This window comes from Heterodontus francisci, chromosome 27, assembly GCF_036365525.1.
Source record: "Heterodontus francisci isolate sHetFra1 chromosome 27, sHetFra1.hap1, whole genome shotgun sequence".
Taxonomy (NCBI): Eukaryota; Metazoa; Chordata; class Chondrichthyes; order Heterodontiformes; family Heterodontidae; genus Heterodontus; species Heterodontus francisci.
Genome location: NC_090397.1, coordinates 56,808,927 through 56,827,091, shown reverse-complemented (window position 1 = coordinate 56,827,091; position 18,165 = coordinate 56,808,927). Strand labels below are relative to the sequence as shown.

Genomic DNA, 18,165 nt, shown 5'->3' with positions numbered 1-18,165 from the left:
GATCGTATTGAATGGCGGAGCAGGCTTGAGGGGCCAAATGACTCCTCCTGCTCCTATTTTTCTATGTTTCTATTTCTATGTTTCTATATGTGAGTAGGGGTGTGTGTTTTTGGGTATATGGGGTGTATGTATATGTGAATAGGGGTGTGTGTAGTGTGTATGTGCAGTGTATGAGGATGTGTGTAAGTATATGTAGGTAGGGGAGTGTGTTTGGGGGTATATAGGGTGTATGTATATGTAAGCAGCAGTGTATAGGGTGTGTGTGTGCTGGAATTTATGAAATGTCAGATGAAAAGAGCTGGTCTGTGATGGCTCCAGTGTTGATAACCTGCTGAGATGGAGATGGAGATGAAGGGAGAAAATAGGTGGGTGAGAAAAATGAGCGTCAGTGATATTGATTTTAATTTCCCTTCCCAACCGACATCACTAAAACAAATTATCTGATCTTTGATCACATTGCTGATTGTGGAATCTTGCTGTGCACACACAGTCTGCCTGATTTCCTTGCCTTACAACATTGACAACACTTGAAAAGTACTTTTGTGAAGCGCTTTAGGATGTGCTGAGAGTGTGAAAGGTTCTGATGAACGTCACGTTTTACCTTTAGGTGATGATTGACAATGAGAAAGCTGAACAGGAACAGATGACCATGATGGAACGTACCACCTCCAGCTTCAATTATGGCAATTACCACACTCTGGACGAGGTACGTACTCAGTCGCTCCACATTTGTCCACGGTGCTCTGACAACACTGTGACTGGTGGAGGTCAGAGGTAAAGCTCTAGCCAGCGGATATAATAGTTGCACCAGCCAGTTCCTGTGCTCTTGGTCAGTGTGTGAAGACCTTGCAGATACAGTAGATGACAGCATGAGAGAGGGTGAGACAGGGACAAGGACAAGGACAAGAAGAGAACACTTTCCCATCAGGCACCTTCTGTCCACAGACCTTTCAATTGCTCTCTTCCACCGGGATACTTCTACTCAACCCATCTAACCTTCTTCTCATTACACATCCCCAACCACTTGCCTTAGTGAGTATGACAGACCTGAGTTGTTGGATACTAATTAGATTGATTAGTGAGTATGTTAATAACTTGTTAGATTGGTTTGTATGTCCAGTACTGGTTGGATTGGTTCGTGAGTATGTCCGGTACTGGTTGGATTAGTTAGTCTGTCCAGCACCAGTTAGATTGGTTAGTGAGTATGTCAATATTCCAATAGTGATTGGCAACCAAAATTTCTTTTAGTTTTTAATATTTTGATTCCTGGCTGATGTCTAATTAATCAAAGTTATTTTAAAAACATTTAAGAAAGTTCTCCCAGCCTATATGAAGAGTTTAGTGGGATACACAGATTTTTTTTTTTGTTTGGATGGGGCTGAGAATGAGCAGAATATCTTTTATTGAGTGAAACAGGGACTAGCTGATCTGAATGGGTTGAGCCCAGATTGCACTGGGTTAGTGTATATCAGTTGGGTAGTCGTTATCACACTATAATTAGCCACAGCATCTCTGGATTAAGGAGAGGAATATCAGCCAGTATTCCCATTTCCAATTGCAATCTAACATCACTCCTGCTCCCAGTAGTGGAAGAGGGTATGATCTGATTTAGCTGTGATGCCCCACCAATGGGAATACCCTGGTGACATTCAGGTCTGGAGTTTTCTCAATCACTGTTTTCCTTTCTCATGTTATTTTCGCTCATGTTCCTCTGCACAGTAGTGTTAGTGTGCGTCATCTTGATTTGTCTTTAACCTTTGCCCCAGATCTACAGTTGGATGGACAGCCTTACTGTTGAATATCCAAGTCTGGTACAGAAGCAACAGATTGGGACATCATTCGAAGGCCGCCCACTCTACATACTGAAGGTATGGAAATGATTTGACAGTGATTGAGGTGTTTGAAGAAACCTAGGAACAGGCAGAGACCATACAGCCTCGAATGTGTTCTTCTCCTGTTTTTTATAATCCTTTGACAAACCCATAGCATCTAGTCAAGGGAAGGGAGGCGATTGATGTGTCAATTAAAAGGCAACTGATTGGCTCAACCATCCCCCTTCCTGGAGACTGCCTCTATTTCACTGACCCAGGTGACCCCCCAGACAGCAGCCAATGGATAGATTGAGCTGCATTACCCAGCACACTGTTGACATAGCCCCTAATCAGAGATGGCAGGCCGAGCAGGTAATTGTATTGCAGGATGCTTCTCGTTCTTTAAATGGATATAGGAAGAGGAGGAGGCCATTCAGGCCCTCGAACATGTTCCACTATTCAATTAGATCATGGCTGCTCTGGATCTCAATTCTATTTCCCCCCCCACCAACCCCCCCCCCCCCCCACCAACCCTTCCATAGCTCCATTTGCCTTTATACTCTTACCAATAAAAATCTATCAATCTCAATCTTGACAACTTCAACTGATCCACAGCATCCATATCGTTTTAGGGAAGGCAGTTCCAGATTACTACCTTTTTGGTTACGTTTTGTATCTGTGCTCCAGTTTTTCACTACACTGTATGTAAAAGTACCTCTTGATCATCCTCCTGAACAGCCTAGCTCTAATATTAGGATTTTTCCCCATCCAGCTTTTGGTTGAGACGTTAAACTGAAGCCCTATCTCTTATTACCAATAATTGTAACTTAACCAAGGAACCCATTGCAGAATTGCTCTCTCAAGTGGATGTAAAAGATCCCATGACGTTATTTCCAAAAAGAACAGAAAAGTTCTCCCTGCTGTCCTGGCTATTATTTATCTCTTAACAAACATCACAAAAACAGATTATCTGGTCACTATCACATTGCTATTTGTGGGAGCTTTCTGTGCGCAAATTGCCTTCCCTGTATCCCTACTTTACAACAGTGACTACACTTCAAATAGTACTTCATTGGCTATAAAGTGCTTTGGAAGGTCCTGAGGTCATGCAAGGCACCTATAAATGCAAGATCTTTCTTTTCCTTTCACCTATCCACCAGGAGTCATGTTATCTCCTGGGAGAGGTGGAAAACCAGGTAAAAACCAAAGATCAATTGAGGAAAAATAACAGTCTGGAAAATTCCTCTCAGATCACCCCCTGCACCAACCCCCCCCCCCCCCCGCCCCCCCCCCCCCCCCCACCCAGGTGATTGAATCTAGTCTAGGAGACCAGATTACTCATGACTGCTATTACTTGGTACTTACCTCTTGCACAAAGTAATCTTTGACCTATCCAGAAACAGTTCTAGCTCCTGCTTGAAGGAATAATGACTGGGGATTGACTACTGCATGGGTGAGTCGGGGGGAATGTTACTGGTCTCTCACCACTGGGACCTGTGTTCACACCCAGCCAGGAGTGAGCGATTGAAAGTTGAATTTTTCTTCTTGATGCCAGCTGTGGGGTCCTTGGGCAGTTCCAACCTACCAGAGGGATTGGGCCCAGGTGCCAGATGGAGCCATCACTGGGCCTGCACACTAGGACCCTACTTAATCAGTGGAGTCCCAAAGAGTCGAATATCTAAACAAGCTTGTTTAGTTCTCACAGAAATAAGAAGGCACTTCTCTCTTTAATGGGATTTAATCCAAAACTCGAACCCTCGCTGTACAACCAAGGCAGATAAAGCAACTTGAGCGAGTCAGACATGGGCTGTAGGGTTGTCAACTTTGGTTGGACATATTCCTGGAGGTTTACTGTCATACCCAGTTAAACCAACTTTGTGTAATCCTTCACCAATACTGTGTGGTGCCCTGGGAATTGCTGGTAAATCCACTATGATTAAAGGATGTGTTTCCAAGGGACAAAGTTTTTTCGTTAGCATTTGGGGTGTAAAGTATTGCCTGGGTGCCGTGTGTTGAGGAAATTTGACCAGGAGGCTCATGTGCCTGCGACAGAACCTACCCTGGCATTTGGTCCCTTTTCATGAACAAATGGAAAATCAAGCGGACTCCATTGCTCTCGGTCTCCTCCCTGCTCCCCCAAGGCAATGCTTTAGGTCCCAGAGTCCTAAAGGGGAAAAATTTTCCCCCTTCAGTACTGGGCTGTCTTCCGCCTTGTAATTATATCTCATTCACTTTGACAGTTTAGCACCGGTGGGTACAGGCGCCCGGCAATCTGGATTGACAGCGGAATCCACGCCCGTGAGTGGGTCTCTCCTGCCAGTGCAATCTGGATGGCAAAGAAGGTAACCAACACACACTCAGCGGGGGTGTGGGAGGCGGTTGTTGCTCAAAGAGATGGCACATCAAACTGAGCCACACAGACCAGGAAAGTGGGGGGGGGGGGGGTGCGGGGAGGAGGAGCAGATTGGCCTCAGCATCGCCTGGCTCGGGGATGGGCGGTGGGGGGAGGGGGGAAGAGAGGTCAGTAGAGCTGGCTCAGCACCCGGGGGAAGGGAGGTCAGCAGAGCTGGCTCAGCACCCGGGGGAAGGGAGGTGGTAGAGCTGGCTCAGCACCCAGGGGAAGGGGGTGGTAGATCTGACTCAGCACCTGGGGAAGGGGGGTGATAGAGCTGGCTCAGCACCCGGGGGAAGGGAGGTGATAGAGCTGGCTCAGCACCCAGGGGAAGGGGGTGGTAGATCTGACTCAGCACCTGGGGAAGGGAGGTGATAGAGCTGGCTCAGCACCCTGGGGAAGGGGGGTGGTAGAGCTGGCTCAGCACCCTGGGGAAGGGGGTGGTAGATCTGACTCAGCACCCTGGGGAAGGGGGGTGATAGAGCTGGCTCAGCACCCAGGGGAAGGGGGTGGTAGATCTGACTCAGCACCTGGGGAAGGGGGGTGATAGAGCTGGCTCAGCACCCGGGGGAAGGGAGGTGATAGAGCTGGCTCAGCACCCTGGGGAAGGGGGGTGGTAGAGCTGGCTCAGCACCCTGGGGAAGGGGGTGGTAGATCTGACTCAGCACCCTGGGGAAGGGAGGTGATAGATCTGACTCAGCACCCTGGGGAAGGGAGGTGATAGAGCTGGCTCAGCACCCTGGGGAAGGGGGGTGGTAGAGCTGGCTCAGCACCCTGGGGAAGGGGGTGGTAGATCTGACTCAGCACCCTGGGGAAGGGGGTGGTAGATCTGACTCAGCACCCTGGGGAAGGGGGTGGTAGATCTGACTCAGCACCCTGGGGAAGGGAGGTGATAGATCTGACTCAGCACCCTGGGGAAGGGAGGTGATAGAGCTGGCTCAGCACCCTGGGGAAGGGGGTGGTAGATCTGACTCAGCACCCTGGGGAAGGGGGGTGATAGAGCTGGCTCAGCACCCTGGGGAAGGGGGGTGGTAGATCTGACTCAGCACCCTGGGGAAGGGAGGTGATAGATCTGACTCAGCACCCTGGGGAAGGGGGGTGGTAGATCTGACTCAGCGCCCTGGGGAAGGGGGGGTGATAGAGCTGGCTCAGCACCCGGGGGAAGGGAGGTGATAGAGCTGGCTCAGCACCCGGGGGAAGGGGGTGGTAGATCTGACAGCACCTGGGGAAGGGGGGTGATAGAGCTGGCTCAGCACTCTGGGGAAGGGGGGTGGTAGAGCTGGCTCAGCACTCTGGGGAAGGGGGGTGGTAGAGCTGGCTCAGCACCCTAGGGAAGGGAGGTGGTAGAGCTGGCTCAGCACCTGGGGAAGGGGGGTGGTAGAGCTGGCTCAGCACCCTAGGGAAGGGAGGTGGTAGAGCTACTGCTCTTATTTCACTTTGTTTCTCCCAAATACTCTCAAGAGACAGGGTTCTCGAGGCAGCAGTTGCACTGTGCTGGATGGGGGCTGTACGTTCCTCGGGGGATGGGGTGGGGTGCAACTACAGCCCATGGTATAGTACTGAGCTCTGCACAGTGGGAATGCACAAAGTTTGTTCCTTGAGTGACTTACAGCTGCTAACATCGACTTTAACCCAGCCCCTGGCAGCACTAAGGAAAAGAGCATCACAAATCCTCTTTTTCACTGACAGATCACCACTGACTATGGTCGGGAACCCTATATCACGTCACTGCTATCAAAAATGGACATCTATATGCAGATCACGGTGAACCCGGACGGTTATGTTTACACCTACACCAAGGTCAGTACCCCAGGGGCTTCCAGCTCGTCCGAGTTAGTCAGCGACAACACCAAACCTTTGGTTTAGGCTGTGTGAATATTCACCACAAACTCCGAGCACCTTCCTTTTGGCCCCTTAACGTAAAGGAAACAGCTCTGCTTGTGATTGAGCAAGGTGTTAGGTTGTCAGTGATGTTCACAGGCTGGGGTCTCAGTAAACACTGGTGATCCGGTCACATCACATTACTGTGTGTGGGAGGCTGCTGCGTACAAATTGGCTGCTGCGTTTCCATTAAATTATAACCACCTTTCAAAAAAGCACTTCATTGGTTGCAAAGCGCTTTGCGATGTCCTGAGGTCGTGAAAGGCGCTATATCAATGCAAGTTCCTTTTTTTCCTCCTGAAGTCAGGAGGAATGCTGTAACCTTTGTGCTCTGTGCTCAGGAGGACACTGTAATGCTGGTGATCTGATAATGTGACCTGTTTCTAGAACCGAATGTGGCGTAAGACCAGGTCCACAAACTATGGAACGCAATGTGTCGGGGTCGATCCCAACAGGAACTTCGACGCTGGGTTTGGAGGTGTGTGAGATGATGCTTTTCTTCCTTCAGTAGCTCCACACGACTTCTCCGCTCCCCCACCCCCCGCCAAACCTCTCTCCCGTAATCCATGAGCAGCAGATCTCCATACATCACCTTGATGATGTGCTTGAAGTTAAACCTCTGCCCTGTCTGCTAGGTTCCAAGGAAAATTTGAAAATAAGAATGTATTACATTCAAGACTGGGCCTGAGGTTATCAGATAGTGAGTGCCACAGAGTTATTTGACCACTGCATGCATCACCAGTGTGTCTAGCCTTGTCCTCATCCAACATCTACACACGGGCACCGTGCAGCAGCTGGAGGAAGGGTGGGCTGAGGGAAATGTGGTTTTCACTGGATAAGCCACCAGCAGTCATAATCCTGGCAGACATTCCTGCTGCCCTGGAGGTACTGAGGCTAAAAACTGAAAACAGGTTAACTGAGGGCAGACCTGTGAGTTCCAAAATTTCATATCAGGACCATGGCTGGAAGTAGGAGAGTGCGGACCTCAGGTGAGGACAGGCTTAAACTTGGCTGCGATGCCCCAGTGAATGAATAGCTGGTCAATACCATTTGGGCAAGACAGTGGCAGGCACCGGTGCCTGGGAATTAGCACCTTCAGTGGAGGAAGAAGAGGTGTGATGGGCTGAGAACGATACTGAGGCACTAATATGTTTGTGAAAAGATTAATGTCGGCTGCTGCTCATTGAACAGGTCCTGGAACCAGTAACAATCCATGCATGGAGACGTACCATGGGCCCTACCCCAACTCTGAACCCGAGGTCGCGGCCATTGTGAACTTTGTGCAGAGCCATGGAAACATCAAGAGCTTCATCACCGTTCACAGTTACTCACAGCTTCTCATGATCCCCTACGGGTACAAGTGCGTGTATCCTGCTGATTACCAGGAGCTGGTAGGTCAACCCTTCTTTATATTCTAAATTCTCTGTTTGTACCCCCCTCCCCCACTGTTTCTCACTCACCTGTGAATATCCCTTCACCTCCTGAACTGGCTGGCCCCTTCACTGGCGTACGGAGACTGTTTCACCGAAGCTGAGTGCCCTCCATTAACTCCCCCAAGTGGCTGGTCTATTCAACGACAGGCGGCATCACAGCCACATCCAATGTCATCCTAGTGCCTGGCCTGCACTCCCATTAGGAGTCACTAGTAAACATTCAGGAAAGGGGACCCTGCCCAATATTTCTCTCCCCAATCCAGAGACACTGATGCCAAGTTTAGTGTCTCCAGTGCAACCCTGGTTGAGACCAGTCAGATGAAAAATTGACCTGGAAATACTCAGCGGATCTGATGAAAGGTCACAGACCTGAAACGTTAACTCTGCTTCTCTCTCCACAAATGCTGCTAGACCTGCTGAGTATTTCCAGCACTTTCTGTTTTTATTTCAGATTTCCAGCATCCGCAGTATTAAACTTTTAGATCATTATCTGGTTTGGAACAGCACTGAAGGGTCCAGGAATAAGGACAATGACATGATCAACTACTCCACAATGGGCAATGGGACTCTGCATCTGGCAGGAGATTGTCAGGAGGGGAGTGGCAGGTGGGAGGAATAGCAGAACAGGGATGAATAGTGAAGATGGTGAAGAGGCACAACATTCTGCTGTGTCAGCTGTGACATAGCTGGTAGTACTGTTGCTTCTAAATCACAAAGTTGGGGGTTCAAGTCTCCCTCTAGGATTTGAGTACAAAAATCAAGGCTGACAAGTCAATGCAGTGCTATGGGAATGTTGCATTGTCAGAGGTGCTGTCTTTTGGATGAGACATTAAACCAAACCCTTGGCTGCCCTCTTGGGTAGACGTAAAAGATCCCATGGCACTTTTCTGAAGCAGAGCAGCGGAGATATCCCCAGCGTCCTGGCCAATATTTATCCCTCAATTAACATTACAAAAGACAGATTATCTGGTCATTATCACATTGCAGTTTGTGGGAGCTTGCTGTGCACAAATTAGCTACTGCGATTTCTACATTACGACAGTGACTACACTTCAAAAAATACTTCATTGGCTGTAAAGTGCTTTGGGATGCCCTGTGGTCATGAAAAGTGCTATACAAATGCAAGTCTTTTGTTCTTTTGCACTTTCCTTTTTTTACACTTTAGTAACAGGGATCATTTATATACAACTCTCCTGCAAGATAGTATATGGCGAGGTAGATCCCATGATACAGTATATGAGTCATAGGAGAAGTATAAATGGCTGGTATGGTAGTACAGTGGTTATGTTATTGGCCTCATAATCTCGGGAATTGAGTTCAAACCCCACCATAGCAGGTGGGGAAATTTAAATTCAATTGAATAAATCTGGAATAAAAAGGTAGTATCAGTCGTAGTAACCATAAAACTACCTTATTGTTGTAAAAACACATCTGGCTTATTAATATCCTTCGGGAAAGGAAATCTACTGGCCTGTAGGTGACTCCAGGCCCACAGCATTGTGGTTGACTCTTAACTGCCTTTTAAAATGTCCGAGCAAGCCACTTAGTTGTAATATGGATGGGCAATAACAGTGACACCCACATCCTCTGAATGATTAATTAAAGAAAAATTCCCTGTGGACTGAGTAGATCCCATGATACAGGGCTGAATGACCTTTTCTCATTCTGTTCTCAATTTCTATGATTCGTCTTCCAGACTGGACCATGGGAAACATATATAGAAAATAGGAGCAGGAGTAGGCCATTCGGCCCTTCAAGCCTGCTCCACTATTCATTATAATCATGGCTAATCATCCAACTCAGTAGCCTGTTCCCACTTTCGCCCCATACCCTTTGATCCCTTTAGACCCAAGAGCTATATCTCACTCTTTCTTGAAAACATACAATGTTTTGGCCTCAATTGCTTTCTGTGGTAACGAATTCCACAGGCTCACCACTCTCTGGGTGAAGAAATTTCTCCTCATCTCAATCCTGAAAAGTTTACCCCGTATCCTTAGACTATGACCCCTGGTTCTGGACTCCCCCACCACCGGGAACATCCTTCCTGCATCTACCCTATCAAGTCCTGTGAGAATTTTATAGGTTTCTATGAGATCCCCCCTCACTCTTCTGAACTCCAGCTAATATAATCCTAACCGACTCAATCTCTCCTCATACGTCAGTCCGACCATCCCAGGAATCAGTCTGGTGAACCTTCGCTGCACTCCCTCTATAGCAAGAACTTCCTTCCTCAGATAAGGAGACCAAAACTGCACACAATATTCCAGGTGTGGCCTCACCAAGGCCCTGTATAATTGCAGCAAGACATCCCTGCTTCTGTAGTCGAATCCTCTCGCTATGAAGGCCAACATACCATTTGCTTTTTTTACCGCCTGTTGCACCTGCATGCTTACCTTCAGCGACTGGTGTACGAGAACACCCAGGTCTCGCTGCATATTCCCCTCTCTCAATTTATAGCCGTTCAGATAATAATCTGCCTTCCTGTTATTGCTACCAAAGTGGATAACCTCACATTTATCTACATTATACTGCATCTGCCATGCATTAGCCCACTCACTCAACTTGTCCAAATCACCCTGAAGCCTCTCTGCATCCTCCTCACAACTCACCCTCCCACCCAGTTTTGTGTCATCTGCAAATTTGGAGATATTACATTTAGTTCCCTCATCTAAATCATTAATTGTGAATAGCTGGGGTCCTAGCACCGATCCCTGCGGTACCCCACTAGTCACTGCCTGCCATTGGGAAAAAGACCCATTTATCCCTACTCTTTGTTTACAGTCCACCAACCAATTTTCTATCCATCGCAATACACTACCCCCAATCCCATGCGCTTTAATTTTATATGCTAATCTCTTGTGGGACTTTGTCGAAAGCCTTCTGAAAGTCCAAATAAACCACATTCACTGGCTGCCCCTCATCAACTCTGCTAGTTACATCCTCGAAGAATTCTAGTAGATTTGTCAAGCATGATTTCCCTTTCGTAAATCCATGCTGACTCTACTCAATTCTACCACTGTTTTCCAAGTGCTCTGCTATAAAATCTTTGATAATGGACTCTAGAATTTTCCCCACTACCGACGTCAGGCTGACTGGTCTATAATTCCCTGCTTTCTCTCTACCTCCCTTTTTAAATAGTAGGGTTACTTTAGCTACCCTCCAATCTGTAGGAACTGTTCCAGAGTCTATAGAATCTTGGAAGATGACCACCAATGCATCCACTATTTCTAGGGCCACTTCCTTAAGTACTCTGGGATGCATACCATCAGGCCCTGGGGATTTATCGGCCTTCAATCCCATCAATTTCCCCAACATCATTTCTCTACTAATACTGATTTCCTTCAGTTCCTCTCTCTCACTAAGCCCTGTGTTCCCCAACATTTCTGGTATGATATTTGTGTCCTCCTTTGTGAAGATAGAACCAAAGTATGCATTTAGTTGGTCAGCCATTTCTTTGTTCCCCATAATAAATTCCCTTGTTTCTGACTGTAAGGGACCTACATTTGTCTTCACCAATCTTTTTCTCTTCACATACCTATAGAAACTTTTACAGTCAGTTTTTATGTTCCCCGCGAGCTTGCTCTCGTACTCTATTTTCCCCTTCTTAATTAATCCCTTGGTCCTCCTTTGCTGATTTCTAAACTGCTCCTAAACCTCAGGTCTGTTGTTTTTCCTGGAAAATTTATATGCCTCTTCCTTGGATCTAATGCTATCTCTAATTTCCTTTGTAAGCCAAGGTTTGGCTACCTTTCCCGTTTTACTTTTGCGCCAGACAGGGATAAGCAATTGTTGCAGTTCATCCATGTGCTCTTTAAATGTTTCCCATTGCCTATCCACTGTCATCATTTTAAGTAACGTTTCCCAATCCATCATGGCCAACTCGCACCTCATACCTTCGTAGTTTCCTTTACTAAGATTGAGGACCCCAGTCTCAGAATCAATTACATCACTCTCCATCTTAATGAAGAATTCTATCGTATTATGGGAAGTAGGAATTTTGTGATTAGTGAGGTGCTCTGTTTGCTCCCTGCAGATGGAAATCGCTAGCTACGCTGTCAACTCTTTAGCCTCACTGTATGGAACACAGTACAGGATTGGATCCATCTGTGAAGCAATCTGTAAGTATAGTAATGATGCACAGTAACAGTCACGTAGTTGGGGAGATAGCTATTTTCTTTTAGGATCAGCCTTGGCTGAGTTGGTAGCACTCCTCTCCATGAGTCAGAAGGTCACGGGTTCAAGGCACAGGGAGCTAAGCACAAAATCTGGGCTGACACACCCAGTGCAGTACTGAGGGAGTGCTGCATTGTCAGAGGTGCTATTTCTCAGTTAAGACGTTAAACCAAAGCCCCACCTCCTCCTTCAGGTGGACGTAAAAGTCCTGACACTATTTTGAAAAGGTTAAGGGGCGTTCTCCCTGCTGCTCTGGCCAATATTTATCCTTCAACCAACAACACTTAATCAGATTATCTGGTTGTTTCTCATTGCTGTATGTGGGAGCTTACTGTGGATAAATTGGCTGCTGCATTTCCTACATTACAACAGTGGCTACACTTCAAAAATAACTTAATTGGCTGTAAAATACTTTGGCATGTCTTGCGGTTGTGAAAGGCACTATATAAATGCAAGTCACTCTTTCTTTGAAGGAGGAGACACATAACCTGAGATGATAAAACACTCTGAGGCTGAAATGTTTCTCTTACTCTCTCCTTTTCCATTTCAGACCAGGCCAGTGGAGGCAGCATTGACTGGTCATATGACCAGGGCATCAAGTACTCCTTCGCCTTTGAACTCCGTGACACTGGTCGCTATGGTTTCCTACTCCCAGCTTCTCAGATTCTGCCAACCGCCCAGGAGACTTGGCTGGCGATGAAGATAGTCATGGAGTATGTTAGCAACTACTCGTGACCTTTGCACCAACTGGTGGCACCGAAGCATTCGGGATAACACAGAGTTCGGGTTGTGGCTAAATTTGGCATTTTATGGCCATTCAATCTGTCAAACATGTTGTAATTTGCAACAAGTTCTATTAAACTGCTTCTGGTTTACCTGTATTTCTGTCATGGATTGTCATGTATATGAATGAGCAACACCCCTCACTCAACACAACCCCTCAAAAAATGAAGAGCAAAAAGGGGCAATCCTGGCTGATGTCTGGAATCCAATTCTTTCAGACTGAGGTGAATGTTTTCTTATTGAAACTGGAGACAAATAGAAACCAAATTATCCTGAGTGGTCGAGAAATCTGATGCTGTGTTTACCTCACATTATTGGGTGGTAGTTTTGTAAAGAAGTTTTGAAAAAAAGAGGGAAAAAACTGTCAGGATCATAAAAGTTCACCCTAGCTACTGAACAACCTCATGCAGTACGCTCCCCAATCATTAGTAAACCAATCATTATAAACTCTCCCATGATCACAAGCTGGAAAAGTGCAGTTTCTGTAGACAAATGTGGCAGCCAATTTGCACAAAGCAAAGTCCTACATCTACCGTGAGGTAAAAATATCAGATAATCTGTTTTGGGGATGTTGTTTGAGGGATAAATGTTGGTCAGGACACTGGGGGAATGTTCCTGCTTTTCAAATAATGCCATGGGATCTTTTATGTTCAGATAAACAGTTGGACGGGGCCTCAGTTTAACAAAGAGGTAGGAGTGCAACCACTGAGCCAAGGCTGACACTTAAACAACTAACTTGAAAGATGGCATCTCTGAGAATACTGCACTCCCTCAGTGCTACACTGTGTAAGCCTAAATGTGCTTAAACATCTGCGCTTCTCAACCTCCCTCTTGTCCTTTAAGACCTTCCTTAAAATCTAACTTCTTGACCAAACTTTTGGGTACCCTTCCTAACATCTCCTCCTTTGTCTCGAAGTTCACTTTTATCCTATTACACTCCTGCGAAGCACCTTGAACCATTTTCCGACATTAAAGGGAATATATAAATGCAGAAAGCTGACTGTAAAATTTTGGCTAAATGATTGCCTTTCTATCAAGAAGGATTTTAGTTGCCCCTCTGGCTCAGTGGGTAAATGCCCCTATCAGGTATATTGCTGAGCCACACAGATGAGCAAAGTGTTGATTTTGATCTCCGGTCTGTGCTGAGATCTCCATTGGGTTGGAGGTAAGAGAAAGGCATGGGAGGATTGTTTAGAGTTCTTGGCCCTGATCACTATTCAGTGACCAGCACTCCCACTCCTTTGTTGGGCCGGGGGTGGGGGGGGGGGGGGGGTCGTTGGGCATGGCTGTAATGACTCTACAGTAAAATAGCCCATGGACTCTCAATGTCAGCACATACTTGGATAAGGAGTTGGATAGCCACTGGTGCCTGTGGAAGGATCACCAGGAGGGAGTCAATACCTTGAAGGGGGGAAAGGCGAAATACAATGAAAAACTGGCTGCGAGCAGGCAGGGAGGGGCCTGAATGAAATTTCCTCCAAATCAGAGATTATGTTACAGAAACACAGGATCTTCAGCATAACCTAATAATACCCTGACACCACTGAGCCTGGAACTGGGAACGCCCTAATTACAGGGTTAGGATTCCTTTATTTAATTGAATATACCTCATGAATATACACTCTAGAATTGGCCTTTATAGCCACTCCAGGCACTGCTTCACAAACCACTGACCACCTCCAGGTGCTTACCCATTGTCTCTCGAGACAAGGAGGCCAAAGAAGAAAGAGAAGATACCTCGTGAGTTCTTTTTCATTACTTGCTTGTTCCTTTACTCTTGGTCCTCCAGTCACTACCATTCTGGTGAAAGGGGCCATCGTTGACCTGCTCCCAGCCAATGGCACTGAGCAGTTGACACCACATTTAAGTACAGTAGATCATATTGGGTACAAGGGCAGCATAACGCCATAGGAACAGGAGGCAATTAAGATCCTTGAGCCAATTAGATCATAGCTGATCTGTACCTCAACTCCATTGACCGGCCTTTGATCCATATCTCTTGATACCTTTCCCAACAAAAAAAATCGATATCAAGGCTTGAAATTATCAATTGACTGCCAGCATCCACAGCCTTTAGTTTGGCAGGGTGGGGCGGAGGGGGCGGAGAAGAGTTCAGATTTCCTCCTTCAAATTCTAACACTGTACCTTGCATCACATCAATCATTTTAAATAGAATAAATGAAAAAAATAGGGAAGCTGCATTTATATAGCACCTTTTACATCCTTGGGGCATATCAAAGTGCTTTTGCAAGCAATGAACTATCTGTGAAATGTAGTCATTGGTGTAATGTAGGCAAATCTGGCAGACAATCTGACCATAAACAGCAAGTGAGATAAATGACCACTTAACCTTTTTTGGTGGTGTTGGCGGAATGTTGGTCAGACCACCAGGAGAACTCCCTTACTCTTTGACTAATGCTGTGGATCTTTTATATCCACCTAGTATTTTTTCCCTACAATAAAAGCAAAATACTGCAGATGCTGGAAATCTGAAATAAAAACAGAAAGTGCTGGAAATACTCAGCAGGTCAGGCAGCATCAGTGGAGAGAGAAGCAGAGTTAACATTTCATCAGAAAGGTCACTGACCTGAACCGTTAACTCTGCTTCTCTCTCAACAGATGCTGCCAGACTTGCTGAATAATTCCAGCACTTTCTGTTTTTATTTTTTCTCTACAGTTGCCCAGGGTGAGGTACAGCTTATCTCTCTCAGCTGTCCCAACAGTCAGTGTCCTGTTTTGTTGCAAGCTGCTTAACACTGGAGCAACAGTGATTCAATTGGGTGGCTAGATTTTTTGTCCAGCACAGACACAATGGGCTGAATGGCCTCCTTTTGTGCCATAATTTTTCTATGGTTCTATTGTTCTAGCACACCCCAGATATATGTTCCCACCATTGTATTTTGTCGGTAAACCAATCAATTTTCTGTTCTTTATTATGCCCCACCCGTCCCAAGCACCACCCCCCCCCTTTCTCTCAGGCTTCTGCCAGCTTGCCAAAATATCAGATGGCACCCAGTGCCAATGGGACTGTACTCAGCCTGCCTTGAGGTGAGGCAATTGGAATGAAACGTACCCTCAAGAGTCAGCCCAGACTGAGGAATAGAGAAAATGTTTGGTCCCGTTAGTGACATGTAAAAATATTTATTTCTCTGTATATGTCTTTTTTTCTTTCTTTATTTAGTCAATTCACCTCCGTCCTTTTTTCTTTGCCCTCCCAGGCCAGTCAAAGCCTCGAAAGGCCAGACTGGCGGCCACATTGTGAGAGATGTAGTACAGGTTGAACATGGCTGCTGGGCTCAGAATATCCACCTCAGTTTCAACTTTGGAACCTTTCTCTTTCTTGTCCTTCTTCTTCTTCTTCTTGCCGCGCACACCCTGCTTACCGCCCTTGCGCTTCTTGCCGCCGGCACTGTTGCCCTTTCCCTTTGGCTTGCTGCTTTTGGTGGGCTGCAACAGAAGCAGACAAGCTCAACTTTATTGCACCAAATGGTCACTTACAGTGGAAGGTGCCAAACGCTGAGCATCCCCAACAGCACCCAACAGAAACTGGTAGCTAATGGCACTCCACCAACCTTCTCAGTTACCGCCCCAAGTTGCCAAGAAATTGAGGCATGGGCAGCGTGAGATGCCATGGGAGCCCGTGGATTCTCCCTGCTGGAGAATTGGAAGAGATGGGGGAGGAGGTTGTCAATGAATCCGTGTCACCCAACTCCCATTGATTAATCAAAGAAGTGGTGGACTTCTGTCCAGTTGTCTCTTCTCACCCCAGCAGAGGCACAGGACTTAGTGAAACTTTGGAAAGGAAACTGATGGACAAAGCTTGCCTCCATTAAAGTATAAACACCCTTAAAAGAGACATTTAATCAATACTGTACCATTGTGAAATTGAATGGATCGCAGGGTGAGTAACTTTCTAGTGATGTTCAAAGGCAACCATCTCCTAGAGAAAAAGAGCAATTGGACATTAATCATTGACGCAGCCAGTACCTGATAAATCCATCAGTGACATTGCAATGACAGTGTACTTTCAGCATATTGATGGTCCCTGCCTCTACCTCAGCCCATCTGCTGATGAAACCCTCCTTCATGTCTATGTCACCTTCAGACTGTATTGCTCCAGTGATTTCCAGGATGGCAACATACCCTGCCCACTATAAGCTTCAGCTCATTCAAAGGTCTGCTGCCCAAACTTTATTCCACACACCAAGTCATGTTTGCCCATCATGCTGACCTCACTGGTCCCCCAAAGCCTCAAATTTAAAATAGTCACTATGGACCAGCCATTTAAATACTATGAATACAAGAGCAGATCAGAGGTTGGGAATTCTGCGGCGTGTAGCTCATCTCCTGACTCCCCAAAGTCTGTCCACCATCTACAAGGCACAAGTCAGGAGTGTGATGGAATACTCTCCACTTGCCTGGATGGGTGCAGCACCAACAACACTCAAGAAACTCGACGCCATCCAGGACAAAACAGCCTGATTGATCGGCACCACATCCACCACCTTCAACATTCACTCCCTCCACCACAGATGCACAATGGCAGCAGTGTGTACCATCTACAAGATGCACTGCAGCAACTCGCTAAGGCTCCTTAGACAGCACCTTCCAAACATGTGGCCTCTACCACCTAGAAGGACAAGGGCAGCAGACGCTTGGGAACACCACCACCTCCAAGATCCCCTCCAAGTCACACATCGTCCTGACTTGGAAATATATCGCCGTTACTTCACCATCACTGGGTCAAAATCCTGGAACTCCCTTCCTAACAGCAGTGTGCATGTACCTACCCCACATGGACTGCAGGGGTTCAAGAAGGCAACTCACCACCACCTTCTCAAGGGTAATTAGGAATGGGTAATAAATGCTGGCCTTGTCAGCAACACCCACATCTCATGAACGAAAAGAAAATCCATGTTTATGCTCCCAACAAGCTACCTCCCACAACTCTTCATCAAAACACATCCTTCTATTCCTTTCTCCCTCATGTGTTTATCTAGCTTTCCCTTAAATGCATCTATAATACTTGCATCAACTACTGCCTGTGGTACTGAGTTCCACATTCTAACCACTCTCTGGGTAAAGAAGTTTCTCCTCAATTCCCTATTGGATTTATTAGTGACTCTCATATTGATGCGCCCTACTTAAGGTCTGCCTGGAAGGTGGAAACATCTTACCTACATCATCAGGAACATTAATGCCAACCTGTCCATTATCCTTCCACATATTCACTGACCTGTGTATTGCCAGCATCTGTTTTGTGTGTTTTAAAAAACATTACAATCTACATCACTCTGTTCAGTTTGTCTAAGGGAAAAATTGCCTGGATATAGAACACTTACTGGATGTGCCTGACGGGGCAGCGGTGGAAATGTCCAGGGTTCCCTCTGCGATGTACCTCCGATGGAACAGAGTTGGATTCTGCAGCAGAACAAGGGGAGGTCACAGGAGGTTTGGAGACACTGGGACGAGCAAGACCGACTGCGGAAGAACTTCTTCAAAGTGGCAAGAACTTTGCTCGGACTCAGAAACTTTCCTGTTTGTCCCTAAGGTCGGGCTGTTGTTGGGAGCTGGTGGATTCTCCCTCTCTCAGGAATTTACCAGTCACTCACATGCCCGGAGTTTGAGTCACAGCCCGAATCATAAACCCTCCCTGCGGCTCGGGCTGAAACTGATTGTTTACACCACGTCT

At 46.6% G+C, this 18,165-nt stretch overlaps 2 protein-coding genes across 3 annotated transcripts in view; one reads left to right on the top strand and one right to left on the bottom strand.

Annotated features, from left to right (window-relative positions):
- The window catches only part of LOC137385031 (carboxypeptidase A1-like), a 55,078-nt gene extending 42,601 nt beyond the window's left edge, over positions 1–12,477 (top strand). For both annotated transcript variants that reach the window (XM_068059776.1, XM_068059775.1), the window contains exons 4-11: positions 608–706; positions 1,767–1,868; positions 4,052–4,153; positions 5,893–6,003; positions 6,472–6,562; positions 7,276–7,475; positions 11,551–11,635; positions 12,241–12,477. In XM_068059776.1, the coding sequence (XP_067915877.1) occupies positions 608–706; positions 1,767–1,868; positions 4,052–4,153; positions 5,893–6,003; positions 6,472–6,562; positions 7,276–7,475; positions 11,551–11,635; positions 12,241–12,425 (975 nt within the window). In that variant the 3' untranslated portion in view covers positions 12,426–12,477. The remainder of the gene's footprint in view (positions 1–607; positions 707–1,766; positions 1,869–4,051; positions 4,154–5,892; positions 6,004–6,471; positions 6,563–7,275; positions 7,476–11,550; positions 11,636–12,240) is intronic.
- Positions 12,478–15,629: 3,152 nt separating this feature from the next.
- LOC137385029 (small lysine-rich protein 1) lies at positions 15,630–18,132 on the bottom strand. Its single transcript, XM_068059771.1, has 3 exons — positions 17,816–18,132; positions 16,349–16,413; positions 15,630–15,920 (listed from the first exon to the last, which is right to left on the bottom strand). The coding sequence occupies exons 2-3, from the start codon at positions 16,349–16,351 to the stop codon at positions 15,660–15,662; spliced, it is 264 nt and encodes an 87-aa protein (XP_067915872.1). The 5' UTR covers positions 16,352–16,413; positions 17,816–18,132; the 3' UTR covers positions 15,630–15,659.
- Between the last annotated feature and the right edge of the window lie 33 nt (positions 18,133–18,165).